Genomic DNA, 23,670 nt, shown 5'->3' on the forward strand with positions numbered 1-23,670 from the left:
ACCTTACCGTAAGCTTGATCTAGGTTAAGGACTGACATTTTGGGATTAGAATACTTGTAAATCATGTTGTCTTGAAAAGATGGTCATCGTATGTCACACATAGGATGGTGTGTTATAGGGATTGTCCATTTTATTTTTTAATGATGTCTTATCCTCTTAGATCAGTAAGGGGTCTGACATACAGGGCCCCCAATGATCAGCTGTTTGACGGGGCCATTCATCATATGCCATCTGCTTCTTAGAGCCAGTGTGATGTCATTACAATCTTGCCACATTCATTTCTATGGGAAAAGAGTGTAGTTACATCACACAGCCGCTATAAAACAGACGGCATGTTATGGAAATAGTGAAAAGATCATGGCTCTCACATGACCGCTGATCAGTGGAGTCCCAGGTGTGAGACCCCCGCTGATCTCTTATTAATAATCTATCCTATGAAGGGTAAGGAAGGACACGTCTGTAATTAAGTTGCCTACTCCTACATTTGGTAGGAGACTATACCTAAAAATCATAAGGCAGAAAGCCTATTTTTTTCTTTCTTTGGCATACTTACATACATATAGGCATTCTTTACAGCCGGGCTAGCTTTCACCACTGCAGTGTTAATTAGAGCGCCACCTTTCTGTAAGTAAGAGAAATGTTAGCAAACACAAGTTACATCATTTACCCCTGGTTTTGGAGATGTTTTAGAAAATGGTGGTATAGGAAGTTAAACTGTAAGGTGTGAAGCTCTACCTTATTTATTTGATCTAAGTAGGTTTACAAAGTCTCTATATATCTTTCTAGCAGCTGGAACTTAGTTTTTTTGATACAGCAAATAGGCATAATGCTGATGCAGATGAAATCATGGGTGCCTGTAGCCACCACTAGAGGGAGCTGAAGAGCTTACTGATTGCATGACGATATAAACAGCAAAATTTGCTTTACCTTCATTGTGTGCATCCACTGCTGGTATGACCGCGCATTTCCTGAAACACAGAAAGGGGAGTTACAGATCCTAATACTTATTTCTTACAAGCACAGTACAAGTCACTATGGGTGAAAATGTAATACCGCCACAGAATCCACCTGATGTTATCTCCTCTTCAAACATGTCGGAGAATCCACGTCCTGAGTTCAGCTTCTCTAGTCGACCGTCAATAAACTGATTGGAAAGACAAGCCAATTACAGATCTGAGATTTCATATATACCACGGCAATAGCTGAGACTACCATTGTGGAGTTCTTCTCGGCACAGCGCTCACTTTATTCGCACGGCTAGCATCACTGGTGATATACACACCGCATATGTTACAGTTCATGGACAGAGCACACAGAGATAGAAGCATTCTCTTTGTACAGCGTGGTAAAATCCTGATATCGTGCTGGGTGAATCCCATTGTCCCATAAATCAAAGAGGAATGAGCACTATCTGGAGAAATTTATGTGCTGGCTTGTTCAGAGGGATTAACAATAAGGAGGATCTTTCATATAATAATAAAAACAATTATTATTCACTGTCGTCATCATTTACAGAGTGTCATGTACCAAAATGCCAGTTGTATAACGTACAACGTTGTTCTACAGCTTTATAGTTTTATGCCGTCAACTCCCATTATTCATAACACAGAAACAGGTTTGTGGGAACTGAGGTTTTCTTTCAAGACCTTACTCTATTCTGAATATTTAGAGCACATCTGTACAAATATTAGAACTTTACATTTGTTCACACTTAATCCACATTTAGCTACACCCCTTTGTGTGGGGGGTCTCTGTCCTGGGCATGCTGGCTCCTAAGGGAATACTGTAGACAAGTTACACACCATCTCTGACACTCCCATAGAAATGAAGACATAGACAAATAGGGGGAGACACCGAGCGGTAATATTGTGTAGTAATTTGAACAATTGGGTGAAGCAAGATTGCCACAAAATGGCCTCTTACCTCTAGATGTTGTGAATCATCACAACACCCAAACAGCATACAATTAATCCCAAAATTAGGTGGCAGCAACTTCCCCCTTACGCTAACTTCCACAGTTGTGTATTCGACAGATGCAAGAGAACCTCAAGGTACAGAACCAATGTGGTGGGGAGGAGTTCGGGCGAAGTGCACACAAATATGGGCTGGAGTCGTGTAGGTGACTTCTTCAAAACGTTATTGCGTAATGGCACTACGCATTTCGGGCTGAGCCCTTTATCAAGTGCAAATATCAGTGGCTTGTAGCTCAAAGAACGAGTAGCTAACCAGTGGTATAACAACATTGCGAGTGCTATACCAATGGTTAGCAACTCGTTCTTTGAGCTACAAGCCAGTGATTATTTGCACATGATAAAGGGCTCAGCCCGAAATGCGTAGTGCCACTACACAAGGTTTTGAAGAAGTCATCTATACGACTCCAGCCTGTATTTGTGCGCACTTCGCCCGAACTCCTTCCCACCACATTGGTCCTGTACCTTGAGGTTCTCTTGCAACTCCCATAGAAATGAATGGAGTGTGACTCCATTTATAAAGGGCGAAGAGACCCCTATGCTCATGATTGGTGGGGGTCAGGCCACTGTGGATAGAGGATAAATTGAAATTACCAGAATACCTCTTTAATGTTGCAGACAAAACAGGCTGCATTATATAGTACAGACTAGTGTAAGCTATGTGTTATAGCGCTTTTGTATATGAGTGACACAGAGAGAGAGTGTGTGTGTGTGTGTGTGTGTGTGTGTGTGTGTGTATGTATATATATATATATACAGTCCTATGAAAAAGTTTGGGCACCCCTATTAATCTTAATCATTTTTAGTTCTAAATATTTTGGTATTTGCAACAGCCATTTCAGTTTGATATATCTAATAACTGATGGACACAGTAATATTTCAGGATTGAAATGAGGTTTATTGTACTAACAGAAAATGTGCAATATGCATTAAACCAAAATTTGACCGGTGCAAAAATATGGGCACCTCAACAGAAAAGTGACATTAATATTTAGTAGATCCTCCTTTTGCAAAGATAACAGCCTCTAGTCGCTTCCTGTAGCTTTTAATCAGTTCCTGGATCCTGGATAAAGGTATTTTGGACAAACAATTCAAGTTCAGTTAAGTTAGATGGTCGCCGAGCATGGACAGCCCGCTTCAAATCATCCCACAGATGTTCAATGATATTCAGGTCTGGGGACTGGGATGGCCATTCCAGAACATTGTAATTGTTCCTCTGCATGAATGCCTGAGTTGATTTGGAGCAGTGTATTGGATCATTGTCTTGCTGAAATATCCATCCCCGGCGTAACTTCAACTTCGTCACTGATTCTTGAACATTATTCTCAAGAATCTGCTGATACTGAGTGGAATCCATGCGACCCTCAACTTTAACAAGATTCCCGATGCCGGCATTGGCCACACAGCCCCAAAGCATGATGGAACCTCCACCAAATTTTACAGTGGGTAGCAAGTGTTTTTCTTGGAATGCTGTTTCTTTTTGGACGCCATGCATAACGCCTTTTTTTTTTTATAACCAAACAACTCAATCTTTGTTTCCAAAATGAAGTTGGCTTCTCCAAATGTGCTTTTGCATACCTCGGGTGACTCTGTTTGTGGCGTGCTTGCAGAAACGGCTTCTTTCTCATCACTCTCCCATACAGCTTCTCCTTGTGCAAAGTGCGCTGTATTGTTACCGATGCACAGTGACACCATCTGCAGCAAGATGATGCTGCAGCTCTTTGGAGGTGGTCTGTGGATTGTCCTTGACTGTTCTCACCATTCTTCTTCTCTGCCTTTCTGATATTTTTCTTGGCCTGCCACTTCTAGGCTTAACAAGAACTGTCCCTGTGGTCTTCCATTTCCTTACTATGTTCCTCACAGTGGAAACTGACAGGTTAAATCTCTGAGACAACGTTTTGTATCCTTCCCCTGAACAACTATGTTGAACAATCTTTGTTTTCAGATCATTTGAGAGCGGGCTGTCCATGTTCGGCGACCATCTAACTTAACTGAACTTGAATTGTTTTGTAGAAAGAAATGGTCCAAAATACCTTCATCCAGGATCCAGGAACTGATTAAAAGCTACAGGAAGCGACTAGAGGCTGTTATCTTTGCAAAAGGAGGATGTACTAAATATTAATGTCACTTTTCTGTTGAGGTGCCCATATTTTTGCACCGGTCAAATTTTGGTTTAATGCATATTGCACATTTTCTGTTAGTACAATAAACCTCATTTCAATCCTGAAATATTACTGTGTCCATCAGTTATTAGATATATCAATATATATATATATATATATATATATATATATATATATATATATATACACACACACACACATATATACTGTATGTATTAGATGACCGATTTTATACCTGCTTAAAGAGCTGCAGGTTAACAGCCTTCTCTAAAAACTGCTTCATGGTGCTGGAACGATGGGCTACAAAGCTTTCTTCTGAAAAAGTGACCGATTCCCCCTATAGAAATCAGAGGAGAGAAATGAACCACAGGCAAAATATCAACAAATCAATATATATATGGACTTCTGTTATTACCTATCAACAGAATAGAAGAGCACAATGTGAATAATTACCGCTTTAATATAGAGAACACATGTAAAAGGAGTGATGCTTTAGCAAGGATACTGTACAGATAGCACAGTCACAGCACATAGACATGAACATACAACTGGCCTGTGCACCTGTGTGTTCATCACATGACTATGGACTGATTTATATTCACTAGAAGTAAGCAAAGAATGAATGACAGCAAACAGAGATCTAGAACACCGTGAGGAATTGATGCAGAAAGTATTATACAACGATTCATAGTTCAAACAATAATATTTACTGCAGCTGAACAACCCCTTTAAGCCCTTGACAAGATCTGGTATTATGAAGTGACTATAATAGACAAACTGGGAGATCACTCACAGGTTTATATCGTAGAGCGTCCCTGTATGAACCAAACAGTGCAGCCTGAGCTCTGAGGAAGGCACGTGACACTCCATCCCCTGTGGATGTCGACTGCTTCTTCAGCTTGCTTTTCAGGGTTGAGACCTGCAATGAAAGCAGCACACGTAGCAGATTAGAGGAAAAGGAATCATATTGTAGCATGAAGGACGATACATACAGTGCATCACATGGCGACAATGAGATAAATGACAAGAACAAAACGGCTACAATATCAATGACATAAAGCCAGGTAAGGAAATACATGAAATGCAGAGTATCTGAACAGTCACATCGGAGGAGAGGAAAGTGGCATGAGGGACCAGAGGAAAAAAAATGAAATGTCATAAGGAGGGAAGAGGAGACAAAATGAATTAGCACCTGTGAAATTGACCCGGTGAGGGGTGACAACATCCAGTGGTGTGGGTCTCATCCCCACTGACTCAGCCCAAATCTCTAAGCCCTTTGCAAAAAAATGTATATTACACCTGCTGAACTGTTAATGGAAATGAAGGTGGGGGCACCCCAATGTGAGAAAGCAATCTCTCTCACTTTCCTCTCCCTGAGCCTACCACATAAACATCTTTTATTATCTGTGCACCTATCATGTAACCTTAGCTGGGGTTACTCTTTGACCTTTCTCTACGTCCTTCAGACCACTGAAAATATACAGAGCATGACCTTTATGGCCCTATGTGGGAGATTGCCTACCCCCGAAATTTTGGTTGCTTAAAATCCTGCAACCATAAAGTATATGCTTTCCTCTTGCGCCTTGTCTTATATTGCAGTGATATTAGTTTTGAAGTGATGGATGATATAAAACCATATAGACGAGTGACACTTGTAAAAGGAAGCATAGTCATTGTACATGGTATTGAGTGGCGATCCTGTAGAAACAAACCCTAGCTATGTTGCTATGCTGTGGATTCTCCTTTTAAATTTGCAGGTGAAAATAGACAACATATTACAGCACCAGCAGCAACTCTTAGAAAACCTGCAGCAAATATTGTGTTAAGTCGCAGAATTAAGACCGGCAGCATGTAAATTGTCGCTGTGGATAGATTGCATCCTTTGCAATGCAGAGATTACACTGCAAATCTACAGCAAAATCCTTCAAAAATCTGCAAGAACATATGTGAATTGTGCAGCAGATTCAAACCTAAAGTGGAAAATCCACAACACAGAAAATAAAGCCACATTTAGGTTACTGATGCTGCTGACGCCATGACGAAGGCTTAGATGCAGATAAGTGAGGTCAGGGCAGCCATGAAAAAGTCAATTTCCACAGCCATCTTGTCTCCGAGGGACACCTGTTTAAAGAATCGTCTTGACCTTTCTTCAGGCTAATTCCGCCTCAGGTCAATAGAAGTGAATGGGAGGAGAAAACCGTGTGGAGGTTTTTTTTTTTTTGAAAAAAACCGTGACCAAAAACCACGACGAGTTTTTTTATGGCCCATTCACTGACCGGGAGGGGAAAGCCACCTGGCGTTTTCTGAAGCGGTTTTTAGCAAAAACCGCTCCAAAAAACGCTTCCTAATTAGGAAGTGTTTTTTTTCCAGACCAAATGACGCCACATGTAATTCATGTGTGAACTTAGCCTTATAGGTTCTCACTCTTAATGATATTAAGCTCGTAATTAGAGATGAGCGAGTATTGTTCGGATCAGCCGATCCGAACACCACGCTCCATAGAAATGAATGGCGCACCTGGTACTTCCGCTTTGACGGCAGCCGGCCGCTTAACCCCCCCGCGTGACGGCTACGTCCATTCATTTCTATGCGAGCGTGCTGTTCGGATCGGCTTATCCGAACAGTACTCGCTCATCTCTACTCGTAATGGCTTCAACAATTATATGAGAAAACCTAAATGTGTGTCCTTACCCTTAAGGTGGTTGTCAAGATTTATCGCTATTCTTTATTGATAGGATAGAGAATAACTTCCTGACTGGCGGGGGCCCAACCAATCCCGAGGGCAGGGGTCCCATTCTCCCCTCCTGATGGAGTGGCAGACCAAGCATGCTTACTAAGAGAGAGCTAGAAATTACTGAGCACTGTATTCTGCTATCTCCGATGGCTCCCATAGAGAGAGTGGAGCAGAAGGAGACATGCTTGGCCTGCCGCTCCATCAGGAGGAGAAATCAGCACCTATGTTCCTCGGATTGCTGGGTGTCCTAGTTTTTGGACCTCCACCATTAATGAAGTTATCCCATATCCTATCACTAAGGGACGCTTCACACGGAGTATACGCTCGCTGATTCTGAACGTGTAACACGCTTTGAATCAGCGGCGTTAAAACAGATCCCATTGCTTTCTATGGGAGCCGGCATACGTGCGCTCCCCATAGAAATGAATGGGCTGCTTTTTTCCCTATTACTTTCAATGTGACACACTAACACTCAAGATACAAAAAAATCTCCAAATTATATACTAACACTCTGCAATATACGAAGTATGATGCTGCGGATTTGATACTAAGATTCACATGATGAAATCCGCATGAAAAACACACGCATGATATAGATGGTGTTTGGAAAACGTGATTCACTTGCATTGTAGTGTACACTGTCATACTGGCATATCTGTAACGTACGAACGTAGCCTTAGTATAATAGAGTGAACTGTCAGGTTAGGATTAGCTTTCCTTTATGTAGAACACAAGCTAAACAAGCAATACTGTAAAAACATACAACGCCTTCATTTAAAAAAGGAGTTAATATGGTCTTGGCAATGAGTACGGGGGCGAGTAGGCCTCCCCTAACCACCATAATGGAAGAGTCAAATTAATTAGTGTGTAATCCTGGTAGGCTGCTAACAAGGGCAGAGAGAGCGAAATTAAAGAAAAGGACATCGCTGTGGGTAATGAGGGCACCGGCACGGGTGACATTCTGCATTCAGTCCTCCCATATGAGCACATCAAAGCAGAGCTGATGCCCCACTGGGTGCAATTATCATATAGCTTGAAAGGGGGTATTTTGGATATGCAGAATGTACTGAGTAAATCATAGATTCACGATGAATTCCATTATTACCTTGTATATATAGATTGAAGAGATTATACACATATATGAACCTGGTATATATATATATATATATATATATATATATATATATATATATATATACACACACACACACACTGTAGATACAAATGTGCTCAAATGAACAGCTAGGAGCTGTGGGGATTTTTATTTATTTTTTTTATTTTTGCCTGCAGTTCAGTATTTCAAGCGCTCACACCTACATTGCTGAAGACAAGGCTCCTGCAGAAAGCAACTGTCCAGACTCAGCTGTTGTAAAACATCTATGAATGCAGAACTGTCAAGAAACATATACTTGTATAATGGGGCATGACTTCATGAAATGGACTAGTGAGTGACAGCTCTGTTCCTCTAGAGATCCAGTAGCACCAGCCACTGGTACAAACTTCCCTGATGTACAACTGACCGCATATTATTGTCAGAATGCCAGGACGGATATCTTCATGCCTTAGTTAACCCTTCGGAATCACAAAACATCTGAAATAAACAAAAATCTGGACATAATGTCTTCTGCGTATGAGAAAATAAGGACTGAATTGTGGCACGGATTTTTAGAATTTTTATGGTTTTTGCAGAATATATATATATATATCTTTGGTTGGATGTGCTTTTCTGCAACAGGCTCTATGTTATGGAGAAAGAAAGCCCATCCTAAGGCTACTACTGGAACCAGTGTTTATTCCATAATGCTGACATATCTGCAGTGAAAAATTTGCGGTTTGCCTAGATTACTATATTTAGAAACCCCCATCACATTTCCTTAAAGAAACTATTTAAAGGCAATACAGCAGTAAAGAGTGCTAGGTAAAACCTGCCATTGTTTAGTAGTGTGAGGGATATTTTTTTGGGATACAGGGCATGTTAGACAGCTTATCCAGCATATAGACTCTCTAAGCCTGTGATGGCGAACCTATGGCACAGGTGCCAGAGGTGGCACTCAGAGCCCTCTCTTTGGGCACCGACCCGTGGAACAGATTATACTGTGTGAAGGCCACCGTGGAGCAAATTGTACTGTGTGGCGGCCAACGTGGAGCAAATTTAACTGTGTGAGGACCACTGTGCAGCAGATTATACTTTGTGGGGACCACTGTGCAGCAGATTATACTTTGTGGGGACCACTGTGCAGCAGATTATACTTTGTGGGGACCACTGTGCAGCAGATTATACTGTGTGGGGACTACTGTGCAGCAGATTATACTGTGTGGGGACCACTGTGCAGCAGATTGGACTGTGTGTGGGGTCACAGTGGAGCTGAAACCTCTATAAAGCCCCATTCACATGACCATATTTTGCAGGTCTGCAATTGTGTGCAGTTATGGATCCACACATTATTAAGGTTAAATTAAGGTTTTGGCCCTTTGAGATAAATTAGTGGGTTTTGGGTTGCAGTTTGGGCACTCGGTCTCTAAAAGGTTCACCATCACTGCTCTAAGCTGTGCACTCTGTAAATGATAAGTTAATAAGTTATTACACACTGCACCCTGCAGACAGGTAATGGTACAGTCATGTGATGCAGTGGCCAGACTAAGTCACCTGTGCTTGCAATGATATTTATTCACTATAGCTTGTTAACTTGTATAACTCATACATTTTTGCAGATAAATGGGCAAAACTGTGCAATTAATAAAAGTAGAACTAGCTATAATTAACATCAATACATGTCAGTGCAAACATCAGCTACCTGCCCTGTCCTGCACGTCGTATTGTGTGTCTGCACCCTGAATCTGTATTTGGGCTTGTTGCCCTATTACCATGTTATTTTAACACTGGTGACATTGAGGGGGTCTTCAGATCTGGGAAAAATATTGGCCAAATGGAAAAAATGGGGATGTGATAAAATGATATAAGCATTACTTTCATGTTTATTCCCTCGGCACTTTGTCCTTCTACAATGGTCACTGTTGCCGCAGCAGTGATGGCCATAGAGCCAGGTGACTGGTGCAGCCAATACTGCTGAGGCCGGTCATAGTCTATAGAGGTGATGTGGCTATGTCACTGCCACTGCCAAATACAAGAGGACAAGAGCAGCACAACTAGAATGAACTGGTAATGCTTATTAAAATTACTCTTTGTCACATCTTTCCCTCTTGGGCAATCCATTCAACTAGTAATAAGATGTAGACTAATGTAGATCTTGGATCTTTTTGAACCTGTCTTCAGATAATGCCTTCAATAGCAGATAAGTGGTCTTGACATGATTCAGTCGGGAGACTTAACCTAGGCTACAAGAAATATAGAACAAAAACTGCTGGAGAAATTTTCAGTAGTTCACATAAGGAATTTTCAAAGTTGCAGAACAACGTAACTTTAGCGCTATTTGAGTGCAAATTTAGGCAGCTGTTAGCTCCAGCTCGAAATCGACAGAAAATTGTAGCTTTACAAGCTCAATTCAGCGGCAAAGGAGCAAGCAATATTAATGCCAATGACTGAAAAAGCGAAGGGATACAAGAAGGAAGCCAACTTGTGAGTCACTGGCGACAGAAAAACCTCCAGCTCCGCCAACCGTGTAGAATTATGGAAAGAAAAATAGAAGAACATCTTAAGCAGCAGCGCAGTGGAGCCTCTACACTGGTCAACAAGATACCATCATAACAGAAGATGGAACAAAAAACAGGTCCGTTCCATACTGGCAGAAGACTACAATAATATGATTTTACTTCTTATTTTACGGCTTTACTTACAGAAAAATAGAAAATTGATCAGAAAAGTGGAAGGGGTACAATTACAAAAATGATAAACATAGAGGCCGAGATGTACTTCTGTGGTTACAGCTAGACACTGGCATTAATATGGCACATCTATGGCAAATTATTGGTGCAATATGGCACATTTAGTTTGGGCTTAAAATTTTTTGATATGTTGCTGTGGATTCTCAGAAAAAGGGGAACTGGCTGAAAGGTGCTACAATGGGCCAAAACAGTTTTTAAAAAATTCTAGCTGACAATGAACCAACTAAAAAGTGGTATAAATGTAGACTAGATAATCTAACAATACAGTCCTATGAAAAAGTTTGGGCACCCCTATTAATCTTAATCATTTTTTGTTCTAAATATTTTGGTGTTTGCAACAGCCATTTCAGTTTGATATATCTAATAACTGATGGACACAGTAATATTTCAGGATTGAAATGAGGTTTATTGTACTAACAGAAAATGTGCAATATGCATTAAACCAAAATTTGACCGGTGCAAAAGTATGGGCACCCTTATCATTTTATTGATTTGAATTCCCCTAACTACTTTTTACTGACTTACTGAAGCACAAAATTGGTTTTGTAACCTCAGTGAGCTTTGAACTTCATAGCCAGATGTATCCAATCATAAGAAAAGGTATTTAAGGTGGCCAATTGCAAGTTGATCTCCTATTTGAATCTCCTCTGAAGAGTGGCATCATGGGCTACTCAAAACAACTCTCAAATGATCTGAAAACAAAGATTGTTCAACATAGTTGTTCAGGGGAAGGATACAAAAAGTTGTCTCAGAGATTTAACCTGTCAGTTTCCACTGTGAGGAACATAGTAATGAAATGGAAGACCACAGGGACAGTTCTTGTTAAGCCCAGAAGTGGCAGGCCAAGAAAAATATCAGAAAGGCAGAGAAGAAGAATGGTGAGAACAGTCAAGGACAATCCACAGACCACCTTCAAAGAGCTGCAGCATCATCTTGCTGCAGATGGTGTCACTGTGCATCGGTCAACTATACAGCGCACTTTGCACAAATAGAAGCTGTATGGGAGAGTGATGAGAAAGAAGCCGTTTCTGCACGTACGCCACAAATAGAGTTGCCTGAGGTATGAAAAAGCACATTTGGACAAGGCAGCTTCATTTTGGAAACAAAAATTGAGTTGTTTCGTTATAAAAAAAGGCGTTATGCATGGCGTCCAAAAAGAAACAGCATTCCAAGAAAAACACATGCTACCCACTGTAAAATTTGGTGGAGGTTCCATCATGCTTTGGGGCTGTGTGGCCAATGCCGGCATCGGGAATCTTGTTAAAGTTGAGGGTCGCATGGATTCCACTCAGTATCAGCAGATTCTTGAGAATAATGTTCAAGAATCAGTGACGAAGTTGAAGTTATGCCGGGGATGGATATTTCAGCAAGACAATGATCCAAAACACCGCTCCAAATCCTCAGGCATTCATGCAGAGGAACAATTACAATGTTCTGGAATGGCCATCCCAGTCCCCAGACCTAAATATCATTGAACATCTGTGGGATGATTTGAAGCGGGCTGTCCATGCTCGGCGACCATCTAACTTAACTGAACTTGAATTGTTTGTCCAAAATACCTTTATCCAGGATCCAGGAACTGATTAAAAGCTACAGGAAGCGACTAGAGGCTGTTATCTTTGCAAAAGGAGGATGTACTAAATATTAATGTCACTTTTCTGTTGAGGTGCCCATATTTTTGCACCGGTCAAATTTTGGTTTAATGCATATTGCGCATTTTCTGTTAGTACAATAAACCTCATTTCAATCCTGAAATATTACTGTGTCCATCAGTTATTAGATATATCAAACTGAAATAGCTGTTGCAAATACCAAAATATTTAGAACTAAAAATGATTAAGATTAATAGGGGTGCCCAAACTTTTTCATAGGACTGTACATCAGAATCAGCCATTGGGGCGCATGTTCAGACTTCCACAATATACAACTGGGAAGGGGCAACGCGGTGACTCAGTGGCTAGCACTGCAGCCTTGCAGCGCTGGAGTCCTGGATTCGAGACCCGCTAGGAACAACATCTGTAAGAAGTTTGTATGTTCTCCCCGTGTTTGCATGGATTTCCTCCCATTCTACAAAGACATACTAATAGGGGGAAAAAAGTACATTGTGATCCCTATAAGGGGCTCACAATCTAAATTTAGAAAAAAAAAAAAAAAAAACCTAACTAGGAAGACAGAAACAGCATGAAAAGGCATTCTGGCAACCCCCCCCCCCAAAAAAAACAAAAAACAAAAACAAAACAAAAAAAAAAACCTACACCTATGGGAAATATAGTCAATAGAGATCTAAATTGACTTGACAGTACGAAACAATAACAACAACAATAGCAGCAACAATAGCAATTATTCGCGTAAAATGGTTTAACTGTCACATATTTTATTTGGATGTACATTTTTTTTTTTTTTTTGGCATTTTCGCTAATTGTTAAACTGCTATTATTTTGAGAAAGTAAAAAAAATAAATTAAAACATTTTTTCAAGCTTAAACATCGAAAAAAGTACGCCTTGTCTTCTGTGTACAGAACCCATATAAACAAAACTTTATGTTTTTCAAAAACTCAGCCTTGAAATCAGTTTGCCCTGGAGCGATGTTTATTAAAACATTATTGTCTAATTTTTTGCCACAATGTATCAGAAAGCACTGAAACACGGTGTCATTTTGTTGCCATTTAGAAAGAATATAATTTTTTTTTAATTGCAATATTTTTTGTACATGACTTTTTTCACTGTCGCTGAACCCAAGACATCAGCCCCAGCACAAACCTGCCTGTACTGAGATATCTAGTTAGACCCTCGTGGCTGAATCTTGGTGATCACGTGATCTGTCAGATGATCGTATGCATTTGTAGAATAGAGGGCAACAGGGAAAAATTGAAAAGAAAAAGCGAATATACTGTATTTCAAAACTATCTGCCTCCACTAATTTATGTGAAGCTGGCTAGGTGAAGAAAAAATTATAAAAGAGACCTAAGAGAAGATAAAGACCAAAATATAAAAATATATCACACAGCACACACTATAAGCTCTGACTTGTAATGAACCGCGCAAATGTGTGATCATTACAGCATGTGGACTGACAATGAAGGTTCCCGTCTAATGACTACAAGTGGGGATCTTGAAAACCGTGAGGAACAGACATCGAAAATATATTATAGAATTGCATAACTTTTCCCTCATACAAGGAATAATCTTTATTTGCTGAAATCTGGAATTCCCCTTTAAGTGTGCGCTATATGTATACCGCAATATTGTAATGACTGTTCAGCAAAAACATTAATAGGGTTGAATAGCTAAATCTGGGTGCACATATCCATATTCCCTTTCTCTAGCTACAGTCCTCGTAAGGCTGGGGCCACATGGGAGGCGCAAGCTCATCCACAATGTGGGTAACGTTATGGTGGCCAACTCACTGCCCATAGTGCCAGATTACCTGGATGTTGCTACAAGGTCTACAATAACATGCTGCAATATTATAAAAGCACGGATAAAGGAAAATGTACATGCCAAAAATTAGCAAATAGATTTGCTAAAAGAAGTTTCCTAGAAGGTAAAAAACATGGTTGTGTAACAGTAAGCAATTAAAAAAAAAATCCTGCCGCTCTCATAGTCCTCACCAGTTTTTCTTAGCTTTGCTGGAAAGATTTTTTTTTTTTTTATGTAGATTGTAAGCCCCATATAGGACTCACAATGTACATTTTTTTTTCCTATCAGTATGTCTTTGTAGAAAGGGAGGAAATCCACGCAAACACGGGGAGAACATACAAACCCCTTGCAGATGTCGTTCCTGGCAGGATTCGAACCCAGGACTCCAGTGCTGCAGTGCTAATCTCTGAGCCACCATGCTGCCCCTAGCTTTGCTGGAAAGCTTGTATGTGGTCTACATATATAGCACCAACATATTCTGCGGTGCTATATGGATATGGTCATCACTCAATGTTCCAAGTAGGACACACAAGTCTAGATTGATCTATACTTCTCTAAATGATTTGAAGTGTGGGAAGACACTGGACTACCTGAAGCAAACCCGTAACCAGCAAGCATTGGGAGAACAAACTCCTTGCAGATGTTATCCTTGGCTGGATTTGAACCCAGGACTCCAGTGCTGCAAAGCAACAGTGCTAACCTCTGGTCATGTGTGAAGATGGGCACATCATTGTTGTAAAATAAATGAAGATGAGTGGTGAACTAGAGATGAGCGAGTAGTATTCGATCAAATACCTCGCTACCATAGGAATAATAATAATAATAATAAATTTTATTTATATAGCGCCAACATATTCCGCAGCACTGTACAATTTATAGGGTTCAGATACAGACATACATAACAAAGAACGTCATTTCACACAATGGGACTGAGGGCCCTGCTCAAAAGAGCTTACAATCTATGAGGTAGAGGGGGTGACACAAGAGGTAGCAGGGGCGGCATTGCTTATACAGTGTTCAGACAATTTTGTAATAGAGGTTACAGTCATTACACAAACAAAACTTTGTGAGCCGTCACAAAGGAATGTGTGTAAGCGGCTGAACACCAAGGGTTTAAGTGCAGTGAATAGTTGATGTGCTGAACCCCTTGGTGTTCGGCCGCTTACACGCATTCCTATGGGAGCGAGGTATTCGATGGAACACTACTGGCTCATCTCTAGTGGTGACCACTGCAGCAGCAGTGCTGAAGTGGCAAAGGATTCTGCAAGTGGGTATCGCCTATAGAATGAAGCTTAGCAGTGATTTCTGTGTAAACACTGATGTTACTTGAATCTTGTAAGAAATTCCCTATGTATGATCACCTAAAAAAAACAAAAACCAAAAAAAAGCAAAAAAAGAAGACAGTCTCTATAACATGGGGATGTAAGAGACATATAGCCACACTTACTAGTGAACATCTGAAGGCTTATTAAATCCTACACATAATAAAATACATTTGGAAGCCCTGTCCTTACACGTACAAGATTTTTTATTTTTTTTTGTTATTGTTGTTTAGTCTTTTTTTCCCCTTTTTTTAACCGTCTTTGGCTGATTTATACTTGCAATCTGAAATACTTTAGCGGGAGCGGAAATGCTACTGGCTGACAGCGTCTGTAACAGCCCGTAAATCTGAAATATTATGTGCGAATTCTGGAAGGCAGCCATTAGGAAGATTGTAGTATGGGACGCAGCAGGGGCATCCCCATGGAGAAGGGACGTCTAATGGGGGACAAGTGTGACCTCTAACCTCCGCAGGGATCAGCACTATCTAGACTGGTAATCAGTATCACATGCTTCCAATATCTTAGACCCTCAAGCCCTTCCTAGGACTACAGACAGGTAATGGCAGTGATATGTTTAATGGGTTCAGCGGCGCAGACTGACACCTCTCTAACAATTAAACGCAGACAAGCCGTTTGGAAATAAATTTTCCATGTTTGATGTTATGGTAATAACATGGCATGTGTGCAGAGTTTCACTTTGTGGAAATGATGAATTCACAGAAAGAAACAACTGAAAATATGTCATGCGGTGTTCAAACATCAAATGAAATTAGGATTTTGTGCGGAAATTCGGCAGCCTGCTCTAATGTGGTCTGTGGGAATCAAGTAGAAAGACAAGAAAGTCACAGATCTGAATATATTATTCGATGGAAAAATTACAAAAACCATACATCCAACCCTGAAAATCATACATGTCCCTTATTTAAAATGACCCCAAACCCAACACTCTTAAACTCTGTAGATCCCAACCTGAGAACGTAGTCTGCCGAGCTGTTCACATCTAAATTCACACATATTAGATAGCACATGACTTGGAATCATACTATCAGTAAATTACAGTAGGATATAGCATGTTCCTTCCATCAAAATAGTGAACACCAAACGACTAGTGGATAATACAGATATAACACACGCAAGGTATGAACAGGTTTTTTTCCCAATCAATATGAGAACAGCCCTCGGCAGTATAAACTATAACCGATGTGTTCAGTAGAAGAACGTCAAAGGATTTAGGATAGGGATAAATCTTGTGAAGTTGCTGAAATACTCTGCGACACTTCTGTCTGTGGCTTCCCCCCAGTATGTAATTAAAATGTCCAGCGCTGAGATGACAGGTGGAGGGAAGCGGCCAGATAATTAGTAACTTACCTGCAACGAGGTAGATAGTCATTATGAGTCAGGAGGATCCTGAGGGGAGCCGTGTTTATTAGGATGGAGAGCAGATGCAGAGAAAATGACTAATGAAGTCTGTTCTAGTCGGATCCTGCCGTTTACAATGTGACAAATTAGCCTGAATTGTGGACACAGGTAGAGATGACAAATGTGATATCTGAAAAGACGTGCTCATAGACTCAGAGGTGTAGCCGAGACCTGATGAGACAAGACAGATCTGGAAGTGATGAGTCTGTTGACTCGCTGTTAGGATTTCAAGCTTCTGGTAACACATTGCGGTAAACTTATTAAGACTGTTGTATTGTAGGCCAGTCAGCCAGAGCGGTGCAGGGACCAAGAGATTTACGAAGAGGATGCAGCATCTCCAAAAAAATCTGTCGGACATCTTGGTGCCAGAATGGAAATCTAAGCCAGGTAGTAACTGATGTATCTAACTCATAGCAGGAAACTGGTGTCAGTCAGGCCAAAGTGTCCGCGCCTCATCCGCCACATTCACAGAAGGCCATATGTGCACCAGTGCTCCTCTTCTTGGGTTTTTTTTTTTTTTTTTTTAAATGTAGATTGTGAGCTCCACATAGAGCTCACAATGTACATTTTTCCCTATCAGTATGTCTTTGGAATATGGGATGGAAATCCATGCAAACATGAGGAGAACATACAAACTCCTTGCAGATGGTTTTTTGCCCTTGGCGGGATTTGAACACCAGGACTCCAGCGCTGCAAGGCTGCAGTGCTAACCACTGAGCCACCGTGTGCCCCCCTATCTTCTTGCGTTTCTTGACATAGAGGGATTGATGAATTAGCCCCAATGAGTTGTGCATCATTCATCTCCTTCCAAATGTAGACACTAAAGGTTGCCCATTTTGAACTCCACTTTAGTGACCACTCCCATCTTAGGCCCCACGCATGCAAACACATTTTCTTTTTTTTTTTACAAGATCGAACACTGATTGTTTTCTAAGCCCTAATATACAAAACCATGTTATTTTTTCTTTGTACAGGTGTATGTGGGGCGGCTCATGAGCCCTGTCACTTTGTGGTCCAGGCTGGGAAGCATGGAAGACACACCGTACCATCCACGTGCCTTCCGATCTCTCACGGACTGCACTCTCATGTGCATGTAGTCTGACTATACTTACAAAGACAAGTTATTCTTCATCCACAGGATCAGGGAAAGTCCAACGTCTGGGACCCCCACTGATCACAAGAATAGGTTGGCCATGGTCTTTTGTACGGCCATTTGATCAGAGCAGTGTCGGTTCCTGGCACTGGAACACCAATAACCTTCAGCTTATCCCTTACCTTTCCAATAAGAGAGAAGTCATCTTAGTGGGCAAACCTCTTAAATGTAAATGAAGTTTCTGGTGACATAAGTGAATTAAGACAATTACTGACCATCGTATAATTACAGAATTTCTCACAAGTTTTCCACTCTGCAGACTAAGATGTCTTATGTACAGTACATACAGAGGAGACCAGATTCTGCGGTATGAAGGACAATATAGAACAATATATAGCTGTAAATGCAGCTCTGGGATGCCGTCGTGAAAGCGTACTAGAAGTAGCAGCAGTAGGTCTGGATCTTCCTATCTCTGTAGCTGCTCTCATCCTGCTGCCCCTTCTCTCTCCTAAGGGTACATTCACACAGCAGAAAGTGAGCTGGAGTCTAAGGAGGACTTCCACCTCATATCCCTCTTCACTTTTCACCCCTCTGGCTTCCCATGGGGAAAAACCAAAGCAGAGCTTTTACTCGCTGACTAGGCTGAGGAAAACGAGGGCAGTATAGCAGAATGGCTCATGCCAGAAGCTCCGAGTCTGACGCTGCGGAAAGATCAAGCTATTTTTTCAGCATCCCACGTCTAGCACTGTTCATATTCTGCTGTGTGAACATACTCATACTACTATTAGCTGTAACTTGGTTTACCTGTTGATTTTTCATCACCACTTTCCTAAAAGGGTGCGTGACGATGGTCAAGGTATGAATGGGGCCATCGAAATCTCAAGGCTGGGGTAGACTGCGGTGCAGTAGACTCCAGGAAGATGTACCTGATGTGTGAGGAGTCACGTGTCTTTTTTTTTTTTTTTTTTTTGTAGATTGTGAGCCCCATATAGGGATCACAATGTACTTGTTTTTCCCTATCAGTATGTCTTTGTAGGATGGGAGGAAATCCACGCAAACATGAGGAGAACATACAAACTCCTTGCAGATGTTGTTCCTGGTGAGATTTGAACCCAGGACTCCAGCGCTGCAAGGCTGCTGTGCTAACCACTGAGCAACCGTGTTGCCCTGGGAGTCACGTGTCTTGTCATAATTGAGGTGCGCCCTCTGGCAGCGCGGGGATTGTTAAAATTAGCGTACTAAACACCACTCTTCATAAATCCCCCCCCACACACGTTAAAGTAGAACTCCAGTAAATTGGCAGATCATTTTAAGCACAGTATGAAGGGAATCGATATGCACTCTTGGAATGATGTCCACTATTGGTAGCTGGGGTGAAATATTTGGGTGCGATTCTACCATATCACAGCCATTACAATGGGTGGACCTGATATGCCTACAGACTGTTGCGAGCGCTCCAGCTCTCCTCTGGAATTGCTACCAATGACATTTCCATCCTCTCCCCGCACCATGGCTATCTGACGCACTTTTAGGCTGATTTGCGTATCCATAAAAAGATGACTATGATCTCGGCATAGCTTCCCCAGTTCCTGCTCTTATTTCTATATACCGATATGATTGGACTGCATAGACTCCCTTTAAGAGTAAGATAATATGTATTTAATGATGGTTCATGAATGGTGAGACATAAACAAAGTCAATAGATTTGCCAGGAATTTCTCTCGCTGCAATGATGGGGGACCCAAATAAAGAGCATTTACAGCAAGCTCGCAGGTGGAGGCAGTCACACAGAACCAGAAAAAAAAACCTTAAATCTTACATTATCAAGGTGCAATGAAAGTCTAAGTTGCCAGCTGATTCCCACCCCCCTCCATGGTGACTGCACAGCTGGATTTTAACTTTACATACATAACATGGCAGTCCTGGTCAAAAAGCGTGATTTGTGTCGTGAAATGTTAGGTAATTACGGTATATATCATTTTTATAAACAGAGAGCATTACGCAGAGTCCGTCATAGCTACAACTATTTTTTCTTTAAGACTGGAAACAAAGCATATTTTCCTTCATTACAGTCCCAGTACGTTTCACAAGGTGTTGATACATATATCAGCCTCTCACAAACTGGGAAGGTGTCGCCTCTGGTTTTCTCGCTCGTTTTCAGCAGAGTCATCTGCTTTTAGTTTTCCCTCCAGCATCTCAGGAAGCATCAGAAATGCTGTGACTGAGGTCTGGCATATAGCTAACAGTGCGGTGCCGGGATTAGGCCGCAGACACACGGGGCTTCGCGTAAGATGCTGGCAAACTGGGGGTTAAAAAAGAACTCATAGAAACAAAAAAAAAAAAAACACCAGAAAATTTAAATCATTAAATTCACCAGGATTCAATTTTACATGATGAAGGCATCAGTTATGACTTGTGTTGAGTGAGTAGCATTCGTCGAATACCTCGCCGGCATAGGAATGCGTGTAATCGGCCGAACACCAAGGGGTTAAACGCTGTCACCCACATCACGGAGAGTACTGCAGTATAATACTTAACCAAGACCAAGGGTGGGCATTGGATAGGGCTTATTCACACAAGTCGGAGCACTTTCTAGGCTTAGGACTGCCCTTGGGTACTTGCAACCTCATTTGCACATGAGCTAGTTCTTTGCACTGCTAAATTTATCCGGGCCCACAAAGGTGAACTTGTACGTTTTTAGTGCAGTCGCATGTATATTGTCAGAAATACACAAATGATCTTCTCTTTATGTTTGTAGGTTACCTATACACTGTGACATAATACCGCACACTGCATGCATCACTTCATTGTATATTGAAGTCTTTTAACAATCAGTATTTATATACATCTGTTACAAATACAATCATTGATCCTCACATGAGGTTAACGTAATGTATAACCCAGCAGTTGTAATGCAGGGAGAACCATTCAGTGACAAAAAGAGAGGGGCCCTTTGTGTTTTTATAGAGGACCTTTCACCACATCTACCAAAACCAGCTCTTTGCATCATTTGAATCACTGATTCCAGAACTTCTGGAATTTTTTCTCTAGCCCCCACTGTTCCTGACCAATCAGTACTGTTAGTTTTGGTGCCTGATATGCTATTTATACTCTGGACTGTCAGGAGGACGGTGCCAGGCAGCAGCACGCAAGGGGTGCGATCCTGAGCTCTGATACTGGCTGATTTTGAGTGGAACTCCGACTCACACCCCTTGCCTTCTCCTGCCAGACAGTACACAACCTAAATAGCATATCAGGCACCAAAGCTAACAGCACTGAAGGCTTGGGAATAGCGGGGAATAGAAAGAAATTCCCAACTGTGTTAGTGAAAGGTTCTCTTTAATGTGGGCTTTTCATCACCTTCACCAACTCTACCACTTTGCTCCACCGTTTCCAATACAGTTGTCATTTTTTCTCTTACTTTCACCATTTTGAGCAATCATTTCTGTTCACTTCTGCACAGTCATGCTCTCTAGTGTCAGGTAGGTGGTCCCTGGCAGTAGCAGATAGTCTTAGACCGCCCACCTGACAGTAGAGAGTAGAATTAATTGTGTCATATGAAATGATTGCTTGGGAATGGCGGTGGCTATGGAAAAAAATCCCAACTGTGCTGGAATGAGTGAACGGTGCAAAGAGCTGGAGGTGGTGGAGGCAGTGAATGGTCATCGTTACATGGCTACATGTGGAAATGTACAGTACAGACACATCTGCAGTATACACAAGTTCACAACTAAGAACAAAATAAATTTATGACAATTGATGATATTTATTAAAAAAAAAAGTCTGTCTCATACTGACACTTTATTTCTTAAGCATTAATAGTCTTTCGATAATAACAGTATTACTGGCCAATCATGTGGTTGGGCTTCAAGGCATCATCTTCCAATGTAATTTACAGAACAGGTATCCTCTATTATGGAACTGGATGGGTAATGGATAAATACTTTTCATGACATTACATTTACATTTTAAAGGTCTGATCTTTGGTATAAAATAATGCATATCCCGTTTATATGAATTAGGCCTCACGCACATGACTGTGTGCACTGTCAATGTGCTAGCCATCTTTTAAGACCCCAGAGTATAATAATCGGAGACCGAAGGAGGGTACAAACATAAAAAACACTGCTACTTACCTATCCCCGGCTCCCCTGCAGTCCTCGGTGGTTTCGGCCATCTTCAATGACGTTCAGGACGTCACATGACCTGGGACACAGGCCCCGGTTATGTGACGTCAGGGAGAGTCACAGAAGTAGGCCCGAACCTGCTCGGAGAGGTAAGTAACAGTGTTTGTTATGTTCTCTTACCTCCCCTGGACCTCCGATCATTATACTCAGGGGTCTGAAGAGACCCCTGAGTATAATAATGATGTTTCTGGGGCCCGCGGCGTCACTTACCAATCCCGGCCACTGTCAGGATCGGTAAGTAAATAGAGCCCATTATGAAAAGAAAAAACGTAGCGGTAGTGGCTGTCGCAAGGCCCCTAATGTCCCAGGCCCTGTGGTAGCTGCTACCCCGGTAGTTACGCCACTGAGCACACCATCATAACTGATATTATATACAGTGATATTACAGAACAGGGATACTAACACTTGATTTCTCTTTATATAACCTTTCCAAGGCCTTGTGACCCATGTGCTACCTATAGTCATATCCCTGGTGGTAACTCTGTAACATACTTTAAATCACAGTTTCCCAATCTTTATTCACTTGAGCTTCACCAACCATAGCATGGTTACACAATCTGGGCCTCATCCTTAGTTACAGCAAATGCCAACATTTTTAAGAATTACCTCGATTCATTTCTTTCGTTTTCTCCTAAACCCAACAGAATTAAAGTGAGCACAGAATGAGTAAGTTGTGTTGCTAAAGCAAAGACTGGTTCAACCATAAAAGGGCTGTGCAGCATATAATCACTTCTGTCAAGGCTGCCTCACGAACATCTAGGGGGCTGCCTCGCAGGGTGAGAGGAGCTGGTCGAAAAAGCAGAAATGCTTTAGTGGTAAGCCGGAGAGAAGGCTAGCAACTGACAGCTACATGGAAATCCTCCCATTCTATGATTTTCTTGTTTTTCCTTAGATTAATTATGGCAGTGACTGTATATTAGTGAATTATAGATTAGAAGTGAGCCCGAGCATCTCTAAACATGAGGTACTATATACATCTAAAGAGGATGACATAACTTGATGACACTGAAATCAATACAAATCCATGGCAGAAAAAAATATAGAATTATTTTTGAAAGTTTTCCTGCCTGATATTAAAATGTACATTTTATGAATCCGGTCAGAGACTGTTAAAGCTCATGGGTCCGGAGTACTCACAAGTTTTACTCAATGTCCTCCCACCTAGACTGGCTAACAACCAGCAAATTGTGCTGAGCATGCGCGAGATTTCAGCAGCAATAATGGAGGAGATACAGACAAAGGAGCTTGTCAGCTAGGCTTAGGGTCAGTTCACACGTGAACTGCCCGCGCGGGTTTTGACACCGAGAGAGCCGCGTCTCTCTCTTGTCAAAACCCGCCTGCCGCGACCATCGCGGTCGCGGCTTTCCCCTCCGCTGTCGGCTCAGATGAATAAGCCGACATAGGAGGGAGCTGCCGGGGGCGGAAGCCGCGCGGCTGAGCCCGCGCAGCTTCCGCCTGAAGATAGGGCAGGTTGTTTCTTTTCTCCGCTAGCGGCAGCCCACCGCTAGCGGAAAAAAAAGCCCGGTGGTCTACATAGACTACCATTGTAAAGGGGCGGA

The 23,670-nt window shown here is 41.6% G+C and overlaps 1 protein-coding gene across 3 annotated transcripts in view; it reads right to left on the reverse strand.

The window, feature by feature from the left end:
* The window catches only part of DENND1B (DENN domain containing 1B), a 153,973-nt gene that overhangs the window by 19,849 nt on the left and 110,454 nt on the right, over positions 1 to 23,670 (reverse strand). For 2 of the 3 annotated variants that reach the window (XM_075287411.1, XM_075287409.1), the window contains exons 13-17: positions 4,887 to 5,012; positions 4,329 to 4,430; positions 1,054 to 1,144; positions 928 to 968; positions 554 to 622 (exon numbers count right to left, since the gene is read on the reverse strand). In XM_075287411.1, the coding sequence (XP_075143512.1) occupies positions 554 to 622; positions 928 to 968; positions 1,054 to 1,144; positions 4,329 to 4,430; positions 4,887 to 5,012 (429 nt within the window). The remainder of the gene's footprint in view (positions 1 to 553; positions 623 to 927; positions 969 to 1,053; positions 1,145 to 4,328; positions 4,431 to 4,886; positions 5,013 to 23,670) is intronic. The other variant, XM_075287410.1, reaches the window with a different exon arrangement.

Source organism: Leptodactylus fuscus, chromosome 9 (assembly GCF_031893055.1).
Source record: "Leptodactylus fuscus isolate aLepFus1 chromosome 9, aLepFus1.hap2, whole genome shotgun sequence".
Classification (NCBI taxonomy): Eukaryota; Metazoa; Chordata; class Amphibia; order Anura; family Leptodactylidae; genus Leptodactylus; species Leptodactylus fuscus.